Genomic DNA, 17,492 nt, shown 5'->3' with positions numbered 1-17,492 from the left:
CATTTGTCACATAATAATTTTGACATAGATAGAGTGGACAGCCAGCACCTTTTCCCCGGGGCAGCAATGGCCAATACCAGAGGACATCAGTTTAAGGTCCGAGGAGGAAAGTTTAGGGGAGATGTGAGAGGTAGGTCTTTGTTTTTTAAACAGAGTGGTGGGTGCCTGGTACACACTGCTGGGGATGGTGGTAGAAGCTGATACAATAGGGACATTTGAAAGACTCTCAAATAGACACATGGATATAAGAAAAGTGGAGGATTATGTATGGGCTGTTTAGGAAGGAAGGGTTAGATTGATCGTAGAGTAGGTTTATATAGGTCAGCACAACATCATGGGCCAAAGGGCCCATACTGAGCTGTAGTGCTCTATAATATCTATTCCACCTTGAAAAATAGTTTAGTCCAATTCCATGACTTTTTTTTATCATACATAAGTACATTCTTTCTCGTATAAGGGCACCAAATTATGACTAGAAATGATATTTTCAGCTTTTTTAAAAAAAATTCTTTCCCTGGCTCTTGCAGTTAAACTAAGTCAGCTAACAGATTAAGGGTTAAACCTGAGATTTTGTGGTCAGCATTAGTTGTATTTTGGAACTGCAGTGATTAAAGAAGTAATCAAACATCTAAAATGTGTCTATATTTCTTCACATCCATCGTGTTTAAAAGTTATCTTGTATTAAGGGTTATGTTCTTCTAGATAGTTACTCTGACATCTTGAGGTAAGATGAAGTTTCCTGAAATGAATATATTAGCTACTTTTATTTAAGTATTCATGTCAGAGTTTGTAAATGCAGTGAGACAGAAGCTTGGAATGATGATGCAAAGGATTAACTAAGATTCCCATATTTAGGAATTGATGAAGGTACCATTTGAATTGTATTGCCAGTTATGGTCTGCACTTGGAAAGTAATTTTACAGATTATTTATTGGTGAGTGAAAATGAAGCTGGAGTAACGGAACTATAACGAGTTAATTAGTTAAATCAGGAATATGCAAGTTTGCAAATGTTAGTCTGAAGGCAATCCATTATTTGTGCATTTTAGTTATTTTTAAATGTTCATTTTGTTAGATCCAGACCCAGGACTGCTGGCCTGGGGCCACAGCCTAATTGAACTCAAGCCTCAGTTCCTTTTGGCTGTGATGACAGCAGCCCTCTTCATTTCTTACATTCTTCTGGGCGACAGGAAGGGTTTGCATTTATAAAACTTTTCACGCTTTTTTAAAAATCTTTTCCGGACATTGTTTCCTTGCTGTTTCTAGCTCGGTTCCTGTATTACAATAGGAATTTTTTTTTTAAAAAATGGGCTCTAAAATGATCATTATCTGATTTGGAACCAAATGTGATGAAAGGGTGAAATGGACTCAGTTTAAAAACTGCGAGGGAAACTCTTTTGTTGTATACACAATGATTGGCTGAAACATGCTTGCGGAAAAAAAAACCTTGATTGTTCTGTAAGTTTCCCGTTTGCTGCCCTATGTTGTTCAAATCGAAAGACCAGTTACCCAGTCCAATTGTTCCTGAATTATTTTGCTGTTTCAATATTCCTGTCTCTGGCTAGTGGTTGAACTGCTATCTCCCGAACTTCTCGATGTCGGATTATACGTCCTCCAGTGGAAATCCTATCAGTATACTACAGTAGCTGTCGGTATGAAGTTTCAGTGAGGAAAAAGCAAAAGATAATGGTATCTAGAATTTGACAAGGTGTGTGTGAGGGTTGCAGGACGAGGAACAAGCTGGAGTCTTGTGGAAATTTGCTGCATTGCCACTGTAAGTTGAGCCAACACCAGAGAATTATAGTTTTGAGTGCTGAATCTAAGTACAGGTATCAACACAAAACATCATCTGCACTTGCATTTGGGTTGCCACTTGAAATTTTGTTGCTCCTGTTTATTTTTAAAATTACTATTTTCAATTTGATGTTTCTAGAAAAAAGTCTACCCTCTTTAAAAAGTCTTTGAGTATGTTTAATGAATTATATGCCTGAAGTACTTCAAGTTAAATTCATTGCTTTTATTAGTGTGTTTGTACGGGGTGTGTTTTGTCCTACTTTTTTCCTAAATTGTCAGTCGTCCAAAAGTATAATTGTATTCTTCGCACTGCAAGTCTTGGGTTGTTGCTAGAGGGAGCATTTTTAAGCTGTATATTAGGGCAAAGTTCTTGTGGTAACAAGTGTATCACTGGTAAATTAAAGGTATCACACACAAAGTTGCACACGAGGGAAATCAATTCGTTCAAGTGTGATTATTTTTTTTGTACTGTCCAGCTAAATATAATGCTACCAAAGACTTTGAATTTTTGTAGCATTCTTTCAGACCTTGTTTAAAAAAAATGTCCAAGAACTTCATATACATTGAATTACTTTTATTTAATGCAGTGGTTAACATGAACAGATGTGTTTGTCAAGTGCACTGAACTGACATTGTCTGTGCTGAACTAGTCAAGAATTACAGGGAAAAATGAGGGGTGTCAATAATATAGGAAAAAGTTGTAAATGCTATACAGCAGGTGCTTTCGAGAGCCAATCCTGTAAATCATGACTTTTGTACATTCTATTTTTCTTCAACAGTTGAAGTATGCAGTAGTTTAATTTTCAGTGCAAAAACTGAATTTTCTGGTGTATTTTGCTCAGATTCCTTCCACAGAAAGAGCAGAAAATACTGTCGGTAATAATTGATGATAGCAAGTCAATACCTATTATTATAATGGAATATATTAACCTAGTTAGATTAAACTTCTATGTTTAGAAACAAAAATAAATTTGGAAATTTTTTTTAAAAAGTATCTACGTTGCCAGTGTCCTTAAGAGTAAGAGGCCTGCTATCCTTGCCTGGTCTGGTCTATCTGTGCCACCAGTGCAATAGTATTGCAGTTCACTTCTAGCTGTACCCTGCAGTAACCTAGCAAATCAGTAATTGTATTAGAAATTATTCAAAAAGATGGACCGTAACCACCACCTCAGAACAACATTGGCTTTCCAGCACGTCCACACCTTTAGAAGCAATGAAAGAAATAGATAAGGATTGTAGGGGTGTGTATCTAGTAGAGCTGCTCTCGTGATGCCAGAGACCTGGGTTCAATCCTGAGCTCTGGTGCTGTCTGTGTGGAGTTTTCTCTGTAACTTTGTGGGTTACCTCCGTATGTTCCGGTTTCCTCCCACATCCAGAGATGTGTGGGTTTATAGGTTAATCCCCCACTATAAACTGCCTCTAGTGTGTTGGTGTGCGGTCAAATCTGAGGGAATGTAATGAGAACGTGGAGAGAATGAAAAATGGAATTAATGAAGAACTAGTGTAAATGGGTGGTTAATGGTCAGTGCAGAGCTGGTGGGCCAAAGGGCCTGTTTCCACACTGTATCTCTCTCTAACTCTAAGGAACATCATTCAAGTGATGCAGATGTTCATTTACTATCATTGCCACCGGTGGTTTCTAGCCTTGTGTTTAAAAAATGTTTGAAGTACACAGGAGGTCAATAGATGCTTGTATGGCCTTCTGTCAAATCCTTTTTCTCAGATTTTGTTGCAATGATTTATTGATTTATCCCATTTCTTCTGAAGCTACATAAAACAAAAACAGATTAGCTAAAGTAGTTAAATCAGAAGAGACATCGTAACTTGTAATATATGCTGCAGTTGGCTGTCGCAGGAAAGACAGAATACACATGGGATAGTGATCAGTTCTGTTTTGTCAGTGTAGAATGTACTGCTATTTGGGATTATTGTGGGACTGTGTTGCAAAAGATTTCAATTCACAAATGAACAAAGATATCAGTCCAATTTACAAGGCCCTATAAAGTAGTAATAAAGTCTTCGCAGTAGATTTTAATGTCATCTTTTTCAAATACCTCTAATCATTAAAGGTAAAACAGCAACAAGCTCCAGAATAAACAGAAACGAAAAAATGTTGAGGAACAGCATAAAGCATTTTGAGAAGCACAGATTAATCCAGGATAGTTGGCATTTAATCATTAAGCAACTTGACTGACCAATTTAAATGAATCTATTGAACAGTGAAGATGGAGTGTTGATGAGGTTAGAATATTTGATGAAGTATACATAGGTTGTAGCAAGGCACTTGTCGAGTTCCAAATTGTATCTTTATCAAGAAAATAAAAACCAATGAGATTTGAGGGAAAGTGGCAAATTAGATTAAAAATTGGCTTAGTGACAGAAAGGAAAGAATAATGGCTGATGGAGAATTTTAGTGCCTTGAAACCTATATACAATGGGCTTCACAGGGTTCAGTAATAGGCCCTTCGTTTTGTGTAGTGTATTTATAAATGATTTGATAGGCGTGGAGAAAACTCTTGAGGTAGGAAAATAGGATTTGTATAGATGGGCAAAAAGGTCAGCATGGACACGGTGGGCTGAAAGGCCTGTTTCTGTGCTGTATGACTATGACTCTCTGACTCAAATGTGAGGGCTACAGTTAAAGAAGTTTGCTGGTAATACCAAAATTGCTAGTCCATTTGAGAGTGAAGAAGAAAGTTGGAGGCTCCAGGAAGATGTCCGTGGACTGATTTAGTTGAGTGTAAAATTAAGATGGAATTCATGGCAGGGAAGCTTGACACAATGCATTTGGAGAGGGCAAACTAGGCCAGTGAGGCTACTAAGATGTACACAAAGGAGGATGAAGGAGTCCATAACTCTGTGGTGTAGATAAGATAGTCTAGAAGGCAGTTTTTGAGTCATTGAATACAAGAGCAGGAAAGTCATGCCAGATTTGTGTAAAACATTAGATCACAGCTAGAATCCAATGTAGGGTTCTGGTCACACAATCCACTTGAGGATATGATAGCATTAACGATGATGTAGAGGGGGTTTATGACGTGCCAGGGCTGGAGAATTATTGTTGGGAGGAAAGGCTGTCCAGGCTGGTATTACTTTCTTTGCGTCAGTGAAGACATTAATTGAGATGCCCAGGCCCCTCCATAAAGGGCCTACTTACCTTGGCAGTGAGGTGGGGAATTGGGGGTGGGGGCACAGATCAAACTTAATTGATAGAAGAATTAGAGGAAGAGAAAATATTTTAGACAATGAGTGGAGGAATCTAGAAATTGCTTGAAAGGATGTAGGGATGGAGACCCTCATCACATTTACAAAATATCGATGATCTTTTGAAGAGGCATAACCTACAGAGTGGAACTAACCTAAAGTCCATTTTTGACCAGTTTGAGCATTTAAAAGTTGGATGGCTTCTTTCTGTGCCGTAACTGTTAATGTTTCTAATGCTAGAAACAGAACTGAATAGTGTCAGGATCAAAAGTTCTGGAGGTAATTGCGGCACACTTCCAGCCACCATAGAAACTTCATGCTTTCACCAATTGCCTGTCCACATAGTAAATCTGCCACTGCTGCAAGTTGCACTTGTACGTCTTTTAGATTTGTTAGCACTAAAGCTGAGAATAATGAAATGTTAATGGGCACCCTCACACCTTTGGACGTTTTTACAATTTGCAAGGCACAAACTAAGGGGGACTCTTCTTGCTTGGAGGATTAATCTCTAACAACAGACAAGAAGCCTGATGATCAGAACAAAGTAGCTCACTTGATCTGTGTCCCCCTTTGCCACCTTAAACATGCATTCTCTCTCCTATCAACTCACTCTGGCTACTGCTTGTATCAGCCACAAAATGCAGCGCTTCAAAAAGAGTCCTCAATCTATTGCCCAACAAAAGGGCAGTAAACATTTAGGAGAACCACCTCTCAGTACTACTTCTAGTCAACATCACCTTGATTTAGGAATATACAATCATTCTCACTTAATTGCTGGATCAAAATCCTGGAAATCCCTGCCTGATGGCATTGTTACTTTAGCACAGGGACTGCAGAGGTTGAAGGTGACAACTCATGACTACCACCTTAAGGGCTTTTTGGAATGAGCATTAAATACTGGTCTTGAAGTTCCTTCTTGCTTGAGCAGATAAGAAATAGGAGGAAGAGCTGGAGTTGTCCATTCAGCCCTGTGAACCAGCTCCATAGTTCAACAAGATGACTGATGTCATACCCCAACACCTTTTTCTGGATCCGTCTGCAAATTCCTTGATTCCTAATATATCCTGAAATCTATTTCAGTTTTGAATACTACCAATGACTGAACAGCCATAGGTCTCATCTCATGATTGTTAAGCGTAGTTCCTCCTTTTCACAATTTATGTGACTTCTATGTTTGGCCTGAGACTTCTTTTGGAGCTGTGCGTTAATTTTCTAACTTATCATGGGTGAATTAATGCCAGGTGAGAGAAGTTGTGCTGACTGGGGCTTTTTGACTTGCTGTGTTTCATTTTTTTTTCCACATGCACTACATTACTGCAAAGGAGATCAGATAATAATCCTTTCTTAGATATTGTGACTAATTATTTGGCAGCAGATGACCTTGTAACTGTCCTGTCACTCCTGACGCTTGCCCTTGGGCCTGTGAATGCTAATAGTCTGAAGCTGAGTGTGGTTGTTCCTCTTGATTAGTGACTCCAGTTTGTCCAGCAAATACTTCATAAAATGGATAGTGTTGCATTGTGGCATGAGTAGGTTAAATCTAGGCTGATTTATCCCTCCCTTCTCCTCCCTTCTCCCCCCCCCACCAAAAAAAAACAAAATCTAACTCCCACTTCTCTCACTTCCTATCCCAGTTACCAAATGGGCCTTGAGGCTAAATTGAAGGAGTTCTCTTGGTCTCTGTGAGCAATAAGCTGGTGCCACAAGTCGGAATAGAATTGAAACCTTACAGGTGATGAGAAAATTGCCAAGGCAAAATAAGATTGGATATTCTTGGGAATAGGGGGGAAAATACCTCATCAAACCATGCCAAATCAGGTTCTTCCTGTTAAACCATTGACAAATAACATTGATTAAATCAGTGCAATCTGTCCTCTGTGTTCAAAATGTAAACTCCAATGCAAATGTTTTTGTACACACTCCCTGAGGGAGTTTAAGAATTCTTGTTATGCTGCTATTTCAACATTGATCACAAAAAAAAACAATGTGTTTCTTCTTTTTATGGATAGGAGAATTGCAGGAAATAGTTTGAGTTGGGCAGTTGAAATATCCTGTGTGTAAAGTTTGAAAGAGGCCAGAAATCTGCACTGTTTTCTTAGGCTTTACATTAACATAGAACTCCCAAACTCACGCAATCCTTTCCCCATCTTGCAAGGAGTTTAGCTTCCAAAACCTTGTTTAACAATAACATATTACTGTTACAGATAATAACTTTTTTCTTACTGTTCCATTAAACTATCTTAAATGAGTTCTGGTGATCAGATTGAGAAATTTATCTGAAAATATTTCTGTGTGGGAAGAAGAGGAATGAGGTTAACGTTCCTCACTGTACATGGAAATGAGGATCTAGCATTCTGTCATTGAAATAAAAAATTATTGCAGATCTTATTAAATCCAATAAGCAATGTAAACATGTTTAGGATGTGCATGGTCAGTGTTCTTCTACAAGCTGGCGTAGAGGAGAAGCAGAGATATTTTCTCTCATTCTTTTCAGCCAGCATATGTAACTGTACATAACCTTTGAAAGTGGCAGGATTTAGAAAGGATTGTAGTTCAGCATACTTGAGAAGTATGGAGTACAAATGTGGGGAAGTAATGTTGAACTTTTATAAAAACACTGGATAGGTCAGTCTAGGATATTGCATCCATTTCTGGTCACCATGCTTTATAAAGATGTGAAGGTCTCGGAGGAGGCAGAGAAGATTTTCTAGAATAGTTGAAGGGATGAGGGATTTAAACTGCAAGGTTAGATTATTGAAGCTTAATGTTGGTTTCTGAGCAAAGATGATGATCGTGATCAGTAAAAGATGTAGGGGGAGCAAAAGCTTTTACAAAAGGAATGGTTAAAACTGGTCCCTGAATTGCTGCTTAAAAGTAGGTGAATACTGTCCTGAAAACAAAGGTATAATTAGAAATGCACAATCCAGGATATTTGCAACATCATGCCCAGTAATTCCTTCCAGCCAAGGCCATGTTTTATGACTGCATCTGCAATGATGTGAACTCCTGTTCCTTGGATTACAAGCTCTAAGCACCGAGGAAACATTAGAACCGAGTTTTACACCAAGAAGTGAAACTGATTGCAGACTCCTTTAATGTTATGAAATGTATTTTTCAGAGTAATGTACATCAAAAATTTGAGCCTTATAAAATTGGGTGATTCTTGCTGTAAATAATTTAACAACGTTTTGACATTTGTACTATCTAGCTCAGTAACACCTTGCAAGCAAGTTAGTAGTTTGTGTTTATCTTCAGGAACTCAAACTCTTGCTTTCAGTTTATTGCGCTTCTTCCCTATGATTTCTTCATTGGGAAGAAGCACAATGAAGAATCCTAGGATGCAAGCCATCCTATCCTGGTGACTTAACTGCATTGCATTCAGTAAATGCTATCAACTTTTTAATGTATCTGGTGTCTCAATTATATCCTCCTCCATTCCTGCTTTGGAAGCACCTTCTTTTCTGGTGAAGACATGAAAGATACATCTTTGGTATTTAGCCCTTATTGGATATTTTATCATTTTGTATGCCAACAGAACACATCTTGGATTCCCTTTTTTGTTGACAGCTAATCTGGTAATCTTTTCTAATACACCCACTTTGCCTATTTTAGTTTGCACTTCTACTCTATTCTTTTAATCAGCATGATTCCCATTGGTATTTAAAACCTGACACTTGCCATAAGCAGTCTTTTTTAGCTTTATCTTCTCTGTATTTCTTTCATCATCCAGGGAACCTATTTGTTTGTTCTTCCTTTGTTCCTCATGGGAATGTGCATCAACTATACCTGAACCATCTCTTTAAAGGCAACCCATTGTTCTGATGCAGGGTTTTGACCTAAAACTTTGGCAATTACTTTCCTCCCACAGATGCTGCTCAACCTGCTGAGTTCCTCTAGCTGATTGTTTGTTGCTCCATTGTTCTGCTACAATTTTGCTTCTCAATTTCTGGTTTCAGTTTACTTGGGCCAGATCTACTCTTATCCCTTTTAAATAGCCCTTCCTCCAAATAGTGGTCTTCCTTTTCTATAGCTAACCTAAATCATGTTATAATCGTCAACTCCTAAGTGTTCCTCCACTGAAACTTGGTGTGCGTGGCCCACCTCATTTCCTAGAACCAGATCCAGCAATGCTTTTCTTGTTGGACCAGAAACTGCTCTAGAAAACTATCCTGAACAGGCATTCTGTGGTTCCAAATATAGTTTGACAAATTACTATTTCATATGTCCTGTTTAATTGGCACTGACATGCTTACTGTAACAAATTTTCTTTGTTTGACAAGGAGATTCTGAACTGAAGGACTGTATATATAAACCATTGAGAAAACAAGCTGTATTCGTGACTCACTGAATAAATGTGGTGTCAGATATGGGACTGAGTTATGAGAATCATAAAGTCGCATGATCTTAGTGAAAGTCCTAATTGGCTATGTTGTATGTGACAATTAACTTCAGTAGCCATTGGTGAGGGAGAGGCAAAATCAGTTAGATTCTCTTTACTGACCGCTGTCTAGAAGCTATTAATGAAAAGTTGAGGGGTGTTGCTTTCCATTCTAGAAAAGCCCACCAACATTCACCCAGGACGTTTGCACGTGGAAAAATACATCCAGTTGATAAATCAAAGTGCTGCCAGAGCACATGGAACTTTACCAGTGAGAATTTTCAGTTGTGAGGAATTTGGGGGAAGGCGTGGAAATTGCAGCAGACCAATGCATTAGTTAAGAAAATGGCCTTAATACATTATGAATGTAGCTTTAAGATGTGTAGATCCTATCAAAGTATTTGTTACATGTTTTGTGTTATCCAGCTTCTGTCACATGCTACTCTTGGCTGGGTCTTGTTCTGTAAACGAAATGTATTTGCATTAATAAAGCATCTTTCTTGTTTTCAGAATGTTTCAAAATGCTTCTCTGCTAATTTAAGTACTTTTGAAGTGTAATCATTGTTTTGTAGGCAGATAAGGTCTACAGAGCTTTGAGTGTTTTGAGTGTTTTATTGAATTGTGTGTTCCATTATCTACAGTTTACGTTAGTGGCTTTTGTTTCTTTTAGGAGAAGTGGTCCAGGGATAAGACCTTACACATGGCACCTGGCCAAGTTATCAGAGGCACAACCTGAGGCCACTATGATGCCCTATTCATCAGGGTCTCTCAGTCTGTCGTGGCATTCGGGATATGACTCCAGGTGAGTTTTTGAACAGTGGTTGCATGTGAGAGTTAAGATTATTAATGAGCTAGGAATGAAGTGTGTGAAAGGTACCAGTTAAATTCATTTTGGTCCCAAGGCATAAAGAAAATCTTCAACTCAGATCAGGGTCCAAATTAGCTAATCCAAGCTAGCATGTTAATTGAAGGAGTATAGCAAATTTAAGTGCCTCTGGGCTTGGGTAGGGAAAATCATTCGGAATTGCTAATTGCAATTGATCCTCAGAGACTCATGTTAAACGTGTCCATGAGAGTGTTGTTCTAGGGCATATTAATTTTGAGTATGATGATGTCTGCTTGGGTGAAGAACGTGACTTGGGTGTGGTACTGGGAGTAGCCAATACTGTAAAATCATATGCTAGCATGAGACTTCCTTTGCAATAGAGAAGAGAAAATTGGGTAAATGTTAAAACAGCAAGAGTATGGAAGTGCTGAAAATGTAATCCCTCTTTCATTCTTCCTATTCTTTTGTTTGTATGTTTGCGATTTGTTGTTCTCTGTCATTAATGCTGATCTGACAGGAATCATTGTGTTTATTGTAATTACACTGGGGCCCTGACTTCTGCAATGTCAGCCTAGAAAAGTATTTTGCTGGAATGGACGTTGCTGGATCTCTGTTAATGATGCTGGTTTTAGCTTCTAAACTACATTAAGCATTTTGAATTGACCGACTTTTTCATGCTGTTCTGTAATATAAATATGTGCATAATGAATTGTACTGTTTAATTTTATTACCCCACAGAGGGTAAATATTTATTGTACAGTTCCTTAAATTTATGGTTTTGTGGCTTTTCCTCTACCTTTTTTTTTGTGCTGGCAAGAGGTTGCTCTGTTGTCTCCCATAGCAATGCACTTGCATACATATAAGTATAAAAAAGGATAGAAGAAGCAACCAGCTGGTCCATCAAACATGTCTCTTTCAGCGATAATGAAACTAGGTGTCATGACTATCAATATACCATCTCAAAGATGAAAAGAGAAAATCAAATTTTGAGAATTCCCTAGGCCAAATACGTAGAATAAATAGGATTCTCAGTACAGAACAGACCATTTAGTTCAGCTAGTCTATGTTGCTACTCCAACATAATTACGTCAACTTAACCTGTTATTTTCTTATTTATGTACCTATCTGGCTTTCCCTTAAAGGCATCTAAATTACGCACCACTTCTCACCACTCTGGATAAATAAATTTTTTTCTTCATTGGATTTATTCCTAGCTACCTTTATATTCCTGGAGAGATTATTCTCCTCTCTTCTCCCAGTACCTTTTATCTACCTTCCTTTTGTAGTTTTCACTTCTGATTTAGCTTTTCTCTCTTATCTAACCATTCCTCAGTAAATGAAATGAGCTACCATTGATCTTGTACACAGGTCCCTTTGAACACCTACACTTTTCAATCTCTCTCGTTTTTTTTAAATGTGCTCTGTTTTTTCTATTTTTCTACCAAATGGATGATTTCACATTTCCACATCACGTGTCCCCTGCCACATTCTTACGCATGCACTTAACCTATGTACATACCCCTGAAGCCTACTCAACAACTCACTGTCACCTAGCTTTGTATTAGCAGCAACTTTGGATATATTATACTTGATTCCTTCATCCAAATTATTGATTTAGACTGTGAACAATGGGGTTCCAGAACTTACAACCTATCGGCCTAAAAATGACTTGCTGTTATTACAATTTGTTTTCTTTGTATTAAGCAATTCCACAATCCATGTTAATATATCATTCCCAATCCCTTATGCTCTAATTTTATTAAGTAAATCCTTATGTGGCACATTATCAAAGGCCTTTTAAAAGTCCAAATATGCCACATCTATCAGATTCCCCAATATTTGCTTTGTAAGTTGCACCTTCAAAAGAACTATGACATTTATCAAATGTGATCTCCCTTTCATAAACCCATTGTGACTCAGCTCAATCCTATTATAATTTTCTAAGTGTCCTGTTTATACTTTTATGATAGATTTTAACATTTTCCCTACTACTGGTCAGGTTAATTGGTCTGTAGTTCCATGTTATTCCATCCTCCTTTATTAACTAACCTTTATCTGTAGGAATTGTTCAAGAAGCAATGGGATATAAGATGACAACTAGTGTATCCACTATCTGCAAAGCCACCTCTTTCATAGCCTTGGAATGAAGGTGATCAGATCCAGGGGATTTATCAGCTTTCAGGCCTATTAATTATTCCAGAACTGTATTCTGACATTGCAATCAGATCAGCCATGATCTTACAGAATGGAGAGCAGCTCAAAGGTCTAAGCACCAGCTCCTGCTCCTAATTCATATGTCCATCTACTATACCCTGTTCCACCTGTTAGCTTTGGGAACGGGTCGTCTGAAAGAGATGAAATGTTACCTTCCCATGTGCGGGAAGGAAATGCCCCAGATTATACCAACACAGCCCCTCCCCCACCACCTGCATGCAGGGAAAATTTTTAATTTTTCCCATTTGTGCCTTAATGAAATATGTTTGCTACAACTTGTGTATTAATTCTTTTAAATATTAACCATTGTTTGTCTACTGTTATACCTCTTAATATTGTTTACCAAATTACCAAATGTATTTGCATTTCTTATCGTCATTGTTTGCTTTTATTCAAATTTATCTAAATAACTTTCAATTTTAATATAGAATCCTTTCACATTATCACTCTTCTCTAAAGCCCCATTAGCTACGTGAATGTAAGTTAATTCTTTCTCTTTGCACAATACTAGGTCTAAAATAGCCTGTTCCTTAGCTGGTTCCTCAAAATACTGATCTGGAAAACCATCGTATACACTCTGTGATTTACTGCTAATTTGGTTTGCCAAGTCTATATGTAAATTTGTGTTCCACGATTATTGTATTACCTTTGTTACATATGCCTCTAATTTTCCTGATTTTATACTATGCTCTATATCACCCTTCTCTTTAAAAAAAAATCCATGCTGACTGTACTTGATTAACGTTTGGCGGAGTCAATGAGGTAGGTACTTAAATGTCCCATGAACATTCGTATATAACGGTTTAGCCGCAGGAAGAAAGTGGTTCAATATATTAAAGGAGGAGGAATGCAAAAGAGGTAAACTTAGTATCTTGCAACCATGGAGCAGAAAATGGTGATACAAGCATACAAATGGCAGGTATAAGTTATTTGTCAAAACAAGTTAAAGGGCAGAATATAATATTGTGGTATTTTGTTTTTAAAAGATCATCTATATTCTCTTGTATCTTACAGTGACTTTCCTATGCAGTGGGATCAACTAGCTCTCCATCATAGCTTGGATCAAAGGAGCTCATTTGGAAGTATGGACAGCCTCGACCAACCCAACCAAAGTTGTGACCAAAGCACATATCCTAACAAAAGAGATTCTGCCTACAGCTCATTTTCTGCAAGCTCTAACACCTCTGACTATACTGTTTCATCATCAATGAAGACAGATGAGTCTGCTTCCATGGACAGTATATTGCATAGTTTGGGACCATGGTTACCAACAAGGTATGGAGATACCCAATACCTGCAAAGTGGAAGTGAAGGTGGGGAACCATTGGCTGAAGAGCAGCTTTGTTCACACTGTGGGAAGGGGTCATCTGAAAGGGACAACATGCCACCATCCCATGTGCGAGAAGAAAATGCTTCAGGCTCTACCAACTCAGCCCCTCCACCACCACCTGTTCGCAGGGAAAGTTTTGTGGCAACTAAAGCTCGCTCTGCATCCGTGTGTGTGATGAATTCTGAGGCAGTTGCAGCAAAAAACTTGCTGCTTCACCGTGGAAGGTGGGCTTCTGAAACCTTGTTATCAGCAAAAAGTAGAGATTCTGAGGGAGAATCTTGTTCTTGTGTTCCTAATTGCTCTACTGGCTCTTCCCAGCACTCTGGTAAATCCATATCTAGTCATTGTCCAATAGAGTGTTGCTGTTTTTTAAGGCAACAGCCAAGGCATTACTGTCATTCTCATAGGCACAGTGAAGAAATTATTTCACATGAAAATACAACATTTCCTGGAAAATCCAATCGTTATTTAATGGGGCAGTTGGATTTATGCAACTTAATTGATCCGTCATTTGTTGCCAGTCAATACCAGAGCATAAATCAAATTGGTCAAAGTGAAAGATTAACTTTGAATTTGCATAGACACAGTGCACCTGAGAAGTTGTTGTCAGTGCAATTGCATTCACTAATGATTTCAGACTGTAATAAAAATGGTTTGGGAATGCAGTGTGATCAGGAAAGAGGTGAATGGCACAATAGTATACCAACATCTCAGGATGGATATCAGTCCACTGTTGGGCTTCCTTATAAAGCTTTAAACAAAATTGATTCTGCATTTGAAAAACAGATAAAAGAGAATCCTTTGAGTTCTGAATGCATACTGAAGGGAAAGCAACATGAAATTGATGGTTCTTCCTGCAGTCACTGTTTAGGTAGTCAAGATCTTTCTTCATCTTGCAAGACTCAACTAAGTCGAACAAGTTGCAGAGGTGCATCTGCTGAAATGATAGCCCATCAGCAGGTACCTCCAATACCATCGGATAAAATGAGTGAAATTGGAAGCACATCCTCAAGTAGTCATATTGTGGAAATAGAGACAGATTTGGAAGAAACCAAGAATGAAATTGTCCGAAATGCCCGTGTATCAAATTCCAGAGTAGCCAGAATGCGGCGCAAAAGTGACCGCTTTGCAACAAATTTGCGTAATGAGATACAAATGAAGAAAGCTCAGCTCCAGAAGAATAAAAGTGGTGCTGCACTGCTGCAAATGGAAGAAACTTCAGAAGAAGTGAGTGATTCAAAAGAGAAACCGTCCACTTTCTATACTTGCTTAACTGATGAGTCTGAAGCTAATGACGTAGCAGAAGAAACTACCAGCACAAAGACACAGACCACAAGTTCCAATAAAAGCCTGGATAACACAGCAGAAGATCATAAAACTGGAAGTATGTATTTCTGTTCATTGGCTGGCAACTCCAATATTTCACCAGACAAATGCAAAACAGAAATAGATTCGTTATCCAGAAGTTTTGAGCAAAAGACTGCACAGGAGTCGTGGGGAAGTGACCTAAGGAGGTGGACATCTGAAAATAAGCTGGAGTCTCAAAACAAGCTGATAAAGGAAAGTGGGTCAGATGAGATGAAACCATGTACAGTGCCATTGTTGCAGGAACCAGATACCTCCCCATTGGTGCCTTTTGCAGAGAGGAGAAAATTCTTTGAAGAGACTAGTAAAAGCTTCTCTGGATCTGATTCTTGTAATTTCGTAGGACTTCAGAGTAAATCAAATTCAATCGGAAAGTCTAAAGGTCAGCGTTTTTGCAGTAAGTTGCACGTACTTCCAGGTGACGTTCTGAGGCAATGTCCTGAGGAAAACTTCCAATACTCCACAGGCAGTGTTGGTCAATGCTCTGAGAAATATCCTACTTGTTCATCTAGAGGTACGGAACAACAAAAATACAACAATCAAGGAGAGAAACAATGTGAACAGAAATGTGAAAAATTAGAGCCACTCAAACCAAATACATCAAGCACTTTGAAAGAGCATTGTGTGTCTCACATTCAGCAAATACAACACCCTGCCGGAGATCCATCGATACGTTATCAGTATTTTCATTCAGATAACAGTCACCTCGAAGAACCTCGATCTACTACAAGATTCAAGCAGATGCCACCCACTTTAACTAAGGTAGGGTATTTATATTAATAACTCATTTAAATAGGTCTCACTCTCTTTGGAAGTTTATTCTTCCAGTGAATCAACCATCTGTTGTTAGTTTTATTAACAATGACAAAAATGCCATAAAGCATGCTGAAGAAGCATCTTAATCCATTTTTTATTTCTTCTCTTATGAGAAACATTCTGATGTTCAACCTTGCCCCTTCCTTATTGAAATCATTCAGGTTGTGAACATGAGAAATGACAAAAATGTATTTGCGTAACTAGGAACCTTTTCTGCTGTCTGGTTGATGTAATTCTATTTTTAACTGCTGTACTTCTTGTGAGCTCAGATTAAAGGGTGCAATTCTGATGTAAACAATATAGATGGAACTTGGAATATGTTAAAGCCAACCATGTATCATGCACAAGATATCGGACTTGTGTTGTTGATTGACTTTCTTTCAAATGCGATACTGAGTTTGGTCATATTAATGGAGTCTTTCAAAAAAAACAAGTGCATGGGAGGGGTATATCTGGCTACATTTTCCAGTGTTTTCAAAGAACTTTTATAACAACTTTTGGTTAAATGTCCACTGTTAAAACTGAATTATTCTAATTACATGTTCTTATCCCAGTAGATAGAATAATCTTAATCATGAACAGGGGTAGATTGTAAGTAAGTTAAAATCTCACCATTACAATTCAGATATCAGTGCTGAAATGCATTTACATATCCTTTAAAGAAAAGATCCTTAATGGCATTTCAAACTTTTAGTTTTCTCCTTTTTGTCTGTCAAAACATTGATTCATTCTGTAGGTATAGTCCCATGTTCCATGTCTGTTTCAAACTTCTACCAGTCAAAACAGTGAATATATTTTTTCTATTTTGCTATTAAAGCCCATCATGATAAAATTTTGATTTTGTCATTGTCCAGTATTCACATGTCTACTTTTCACTGGATTAGCAGTCAGGAGAAGGAATATGTATTCATTATTTTTCCCCTCTGCTTTCATAATATTGTGTGCTCATTTCTTCTACCAAGATGGGCATTAACATTGATGAGATATCACACTGGTTCCTTGTAGGCAATGTTCTTGCCATCCACTGGGCTGTTGTGGAATGAGTACTCTAAATCACATTCTGAACAGATTTTTTTTAAATTGGCACCTTTTATACTTGCCTTTTGTCTTGATAAAATGCATTAATTTCATTGAGATTCTCTTCTACCAACTCAGTCACTTTTTGGTGTTCCCCTTCTCATATCCACTATATTTTAAATGTTGGTTAGCCATTTACCATTTATTGGTTCCAACTAAATGCAATTATTTCAAAAGAACTTGGGTAGTATCTCCAGGAGAGAAAAACAAAATTAATATTCAGGTCAATAATCTTTTGTCAGACGCCATCTGATCAAGAGTCTTCAACCATAAATGTTAGCTGTGTTTTCTGTTCCTCAGATGCTGCCTGATTTGCTAAGTGCTTCTAGCTTTACTGCTTTTACCTCTCAAAACTAGTTTGGCTCAAATAAATATCTTTTATATAGCAAGACTACAGAGAGAAATATCTCAAGCTAGACAACTCAGCTAGCCTTGCTCCACATTTCTCTGATCTTCATTGGTTGCATACCACACCATCCCTGAAAATGA

The 17,492-nt window shown here is 37.9% G+C and overlaps 1 protein-coding gene across 1 annotated transcript in view; it reads left to right on the top strand.

Moving 5' to 3' along the window:
* Nucleotides 1-17,492, top strand: part of LOC127573013 (protein Shroom4-like) — a 219,444-nt gene that overhangs the window by 178,442 nt on the left and 23,510 nt on the right. The window contains exons 4-5 of the mRNA XM_052020750.1: nucleotides 10,046-10,177; nucleotides 13,430-15,872. Of these exons, the coding sequence (XP_051876710.1) occupies nucleotides 10,046-10,177; nucleotides 13,430-15,872 (2,575 nt within the window). The remainder of the gene's footprint in view (nucleotides 1-10,045; nucleotides 10,178-13,429; nucleotides 15,873-17,492) is intronic.

This window comes from Pristis pectinata, chromosome 8 (genome assembly GCF_009764475.1).
Source record: "Pristis pectinata isolate sPriPec2 chromosome 8, sPriPec2.1.pri, whole genome shotgun sequence".
Classification (NCBI taxonomy): Eukaryota; Metazoa; Chordata; class Chondrichthyes; order Rhinopristiformes; family Pristidae; genus Pristis; species Pristis pectinata.
The sequence above is the reverse complement of the archived record's forward strand: the minus strand, read 5'-3'. Positions and strand labels throughout refer to the sequence as shown.